The 2,718-nt window shown below is 41.2% G+C and overlaps 1 protein-coding gene across 1 annotated transcript; it reads right to left on the bottom strand.

Moving 5' to 3' along the window:
- Nucleotides 1–308: 308 nt before the first annotated feature.
- LOC140839859 (exocyst complex component EXO70H1-like) lies at nucleotides 309–2,495 on the bottom strand. Its single transcript, XM_073206835.1, has one exon. It carries the CDS (start codon nucleotides 2,326–2,328, stop codon nucleotides 430–432), a length of 1,899 nt encoding a protein of 632 aa, XP_073062936.1. The 5' UTR covers nucleotides 2,329–2,495; the 3' UTR covers nucleotides 309–429.
- Between the last annotated feature and the right edge of the window lie 223 nt (nucleotides 2,496–2,718).

Consider the following 2,718-nt stretch of genomic DNA (forward strand, 5'->3'; position numbering starts at 1 on the left):
TTATATATGTATGCATCGAAATGTATGGTAAAATAATTGCCGAAGTCCTCGCTTGTTTGTGTTTTCAGTCCTTTCGCTAACCAAAATACGATCGAAGACAAATCCATTGAAACCAAAATTGGAGTTCTAATACTAATTGATCTTCTCTTTAAAAAAAAAAAAAAAAAAAAAACACACACACACACACACCTCCTGTAAATTATAATTATATGTAGATAATTTCACGTTCAGGAGTATGGAAAAGACAATTCAGATGAGCTAAATATATATATATTTTATTTGAATCACCATATTCTTCATATAAAAATCACGAATCATAATTCTGATTCAAAATAATAAATCAACAATAATATGCTCTGGTTTTCTCCTATTTATTAAATAAAATCAATTTGATTCATTTAAATTCTCCTCAGAGAGCTCAAAACCTATCTAGATTATGTATTTCAGAATCTTGAAACAACCCATGTTGACGTTGTAGGTTAATCTCGACTCTGCCGACGCCATTGACGAAAAACGCCCTGTCCCAGAATTCCCAAAGAACAAATCGGACAAGTGATGCCCCACATCCTCGGGGGTAAACCTGACAACTGGGACGATACTTTCCTTTCTTCGTATTGTCGAAGAATGAGTATTGTAAAACTCGCGATATCTTTGAAATATCTTTCTCGCGATAGATATCTTGATATCATCTCGGAGCTGGTTATCAGGTACCACGCACGCAGATTGATTTTTATATGCTTGGTCAAAGGACTTACTAAATTTCTTGAATATTTCTATGACTTTTTCGGACGTGCCGCCATCTGTAGGTTCGGAAGGGAGTGTGTCGACGACGTGGCTCCATCCTAGCCGTTCATAGTTCTCGGCCAACTGTTTGATCTTAGCTTCGTGATTCGTCAACCACACCTCGCCGAGGAGATATTTCAGGTTCGAGGTTCGGGCTTTGACCACCACGTGTTGAAGATTGTTGGCTAGGAATAGATGTGAGAGAGAAATATCCTTGTAGTTCTTTGCTTCTGCGTCAAGTTTGAGGAGGAGTACTGAAATAAGCCACGACAATTTTCGAGAAATCGCCGTCGCCGGAGTTTCATCAGAAGGCGGCGCTTCGGAGAAGATGTCGGTCAAAATGCTGTTGTAATCGGCGAGGATCGATAGATAATTCATCACTTCGGTGGTCAGATTGTGAACCCCTGCGCCGGTGGTCGGCGATTTTGACGAGCTTTTCGAAACTGCTGACTCCAAGTCACTGAACGAGGTTCGCACGAATTGTCCGAGCCTGATGAGTGACGTGAGAGCCTGTTGTTTGATACTCGCCGTTGATTCGGATGAGAAAGTGGAGTCGATCTCCGGCCAATGGTCGGCAATTCCGGTGTACATGTCGAGGAGGCGGAACACTTTTTCCGGCGCTGTTTTGGTGCTTTTTGCTACATTTTCCGGAAATTCGAAAAGAACCGCAGCTCCTTCTCTCGTTATCTCTGCGAAGCAGGACTCTCGGATGGAATCTGAAGTCGCGAACACGTCATCGCAGAGGATTTTCTCTCCATTGAAGAGAGTCTTCACTGCAGTTTTCACGGCGTTTAGCCAATTCTTGATCCTCAACTCCAGAGCGTCCCAATCCATTTTATTGATTTCAGAAGAAGTAAATTTTTTCACACCAAGCTTGTAAATTCCTTCATCAACAATAGATTTCCGAAGAATATTGTATATTTTCAAGCATTCTTTCGTGTAACCGGACGAGATCATGCACTCAGCAATCAATCTCAAATCCGACATCACCGCAATCGAGACATCTTCAACTTCAGATAACGACTCATTCGCAACCCTGGCGTCTTCATCATCATCGTCGTAACTATCCTCGAATTCAGACACACTGGATTCGATCGAGGTGCTAGAAGACCGAGTGGAGACCGACTCCGGATCCAAATGAGCCCGATTCATCGACAAAATCTGATAAAACTCCTTCTGCAGCCTCTTCATAGCAATCTGCATCAAAGTTTGCGCACGAATCAATTTCTCAGACTTGGAATCCTCGGTGATCAGGTACTGCATTCCCCTGTGCAAATTTTTGACGCATTTGATGAAATCTTTAGCCTCTTTTCTGTTATCGTAGAACAGAGAAGTAACTCGCCCGAAGGCAGTGGCTTCAATGTCCCATTTCACGATCATCGGCTCCACCATATCCAGCGTCCGGGCCATCACCGACTCGTAGAAACTCGGACGAGACGGCGAAAATCCAAACCGCGAAGGAGAAGATAATTGATCAGAAGATGGAGAGGTGGAAAAAGAAGATTTCGGCGAAAACAGTAAGCTTCTCATACCTTTTCTCGGCATTTTCAGCTTCAAAAAATTTTGGAGTTGGGAAAAGGAATGAAAATCGGGAAGGAGAATTTGCGAGTCTGTTGGGTTAATTTAAGGAAGATGTGGGTGAAGGGGCTCGGGTATATATAGAAGGGGGCGGGTGGCGTTCAAGAAATGTTCCACTTCACACGTTAGTGTTGACGTAAGCCAAAACATAGTAAAGTCATGGATGAGCTGTCAGATCTATTTTGAAAAATATCACCCCCTCATTTCAACAACAAAATAATATGATTGTCTTGGTGGTCTAAATATTATAATAAATAAAATTTGTATATAAAATTTATGAGATGTTAATACAAATATAAAGAAATTAAAAAGTCAATAGAACAAAAAATTACCAATGACATGAAATTAAAAAGTCAA

Source organism: Primulina eburnea, chromosome 8 (assembly GCF_022965805.1).
Source record: "Primulina eburnea isolate SZY01 chromosome 8, ASM2296580v1, whole genome shotgun sequence".
In the NCBI taxonomy this organism is placed as follows: Eukaryota; Viridiplantae; Streptophyta; class Magnoliopsida; order Lamiales; family Gesneriaceae; genus Primulina; species Primulina eburnea.

Excerpts from the sequence above, each read along its gene's own strand:
- LOC140839859 (XM_073206835.1), bottom strand. The coding sequence starts at position 2,328 with ATGCCGAGAAAAGGTATGAGAAGCTTACTGTTTTCGCCGAAATCTTCT.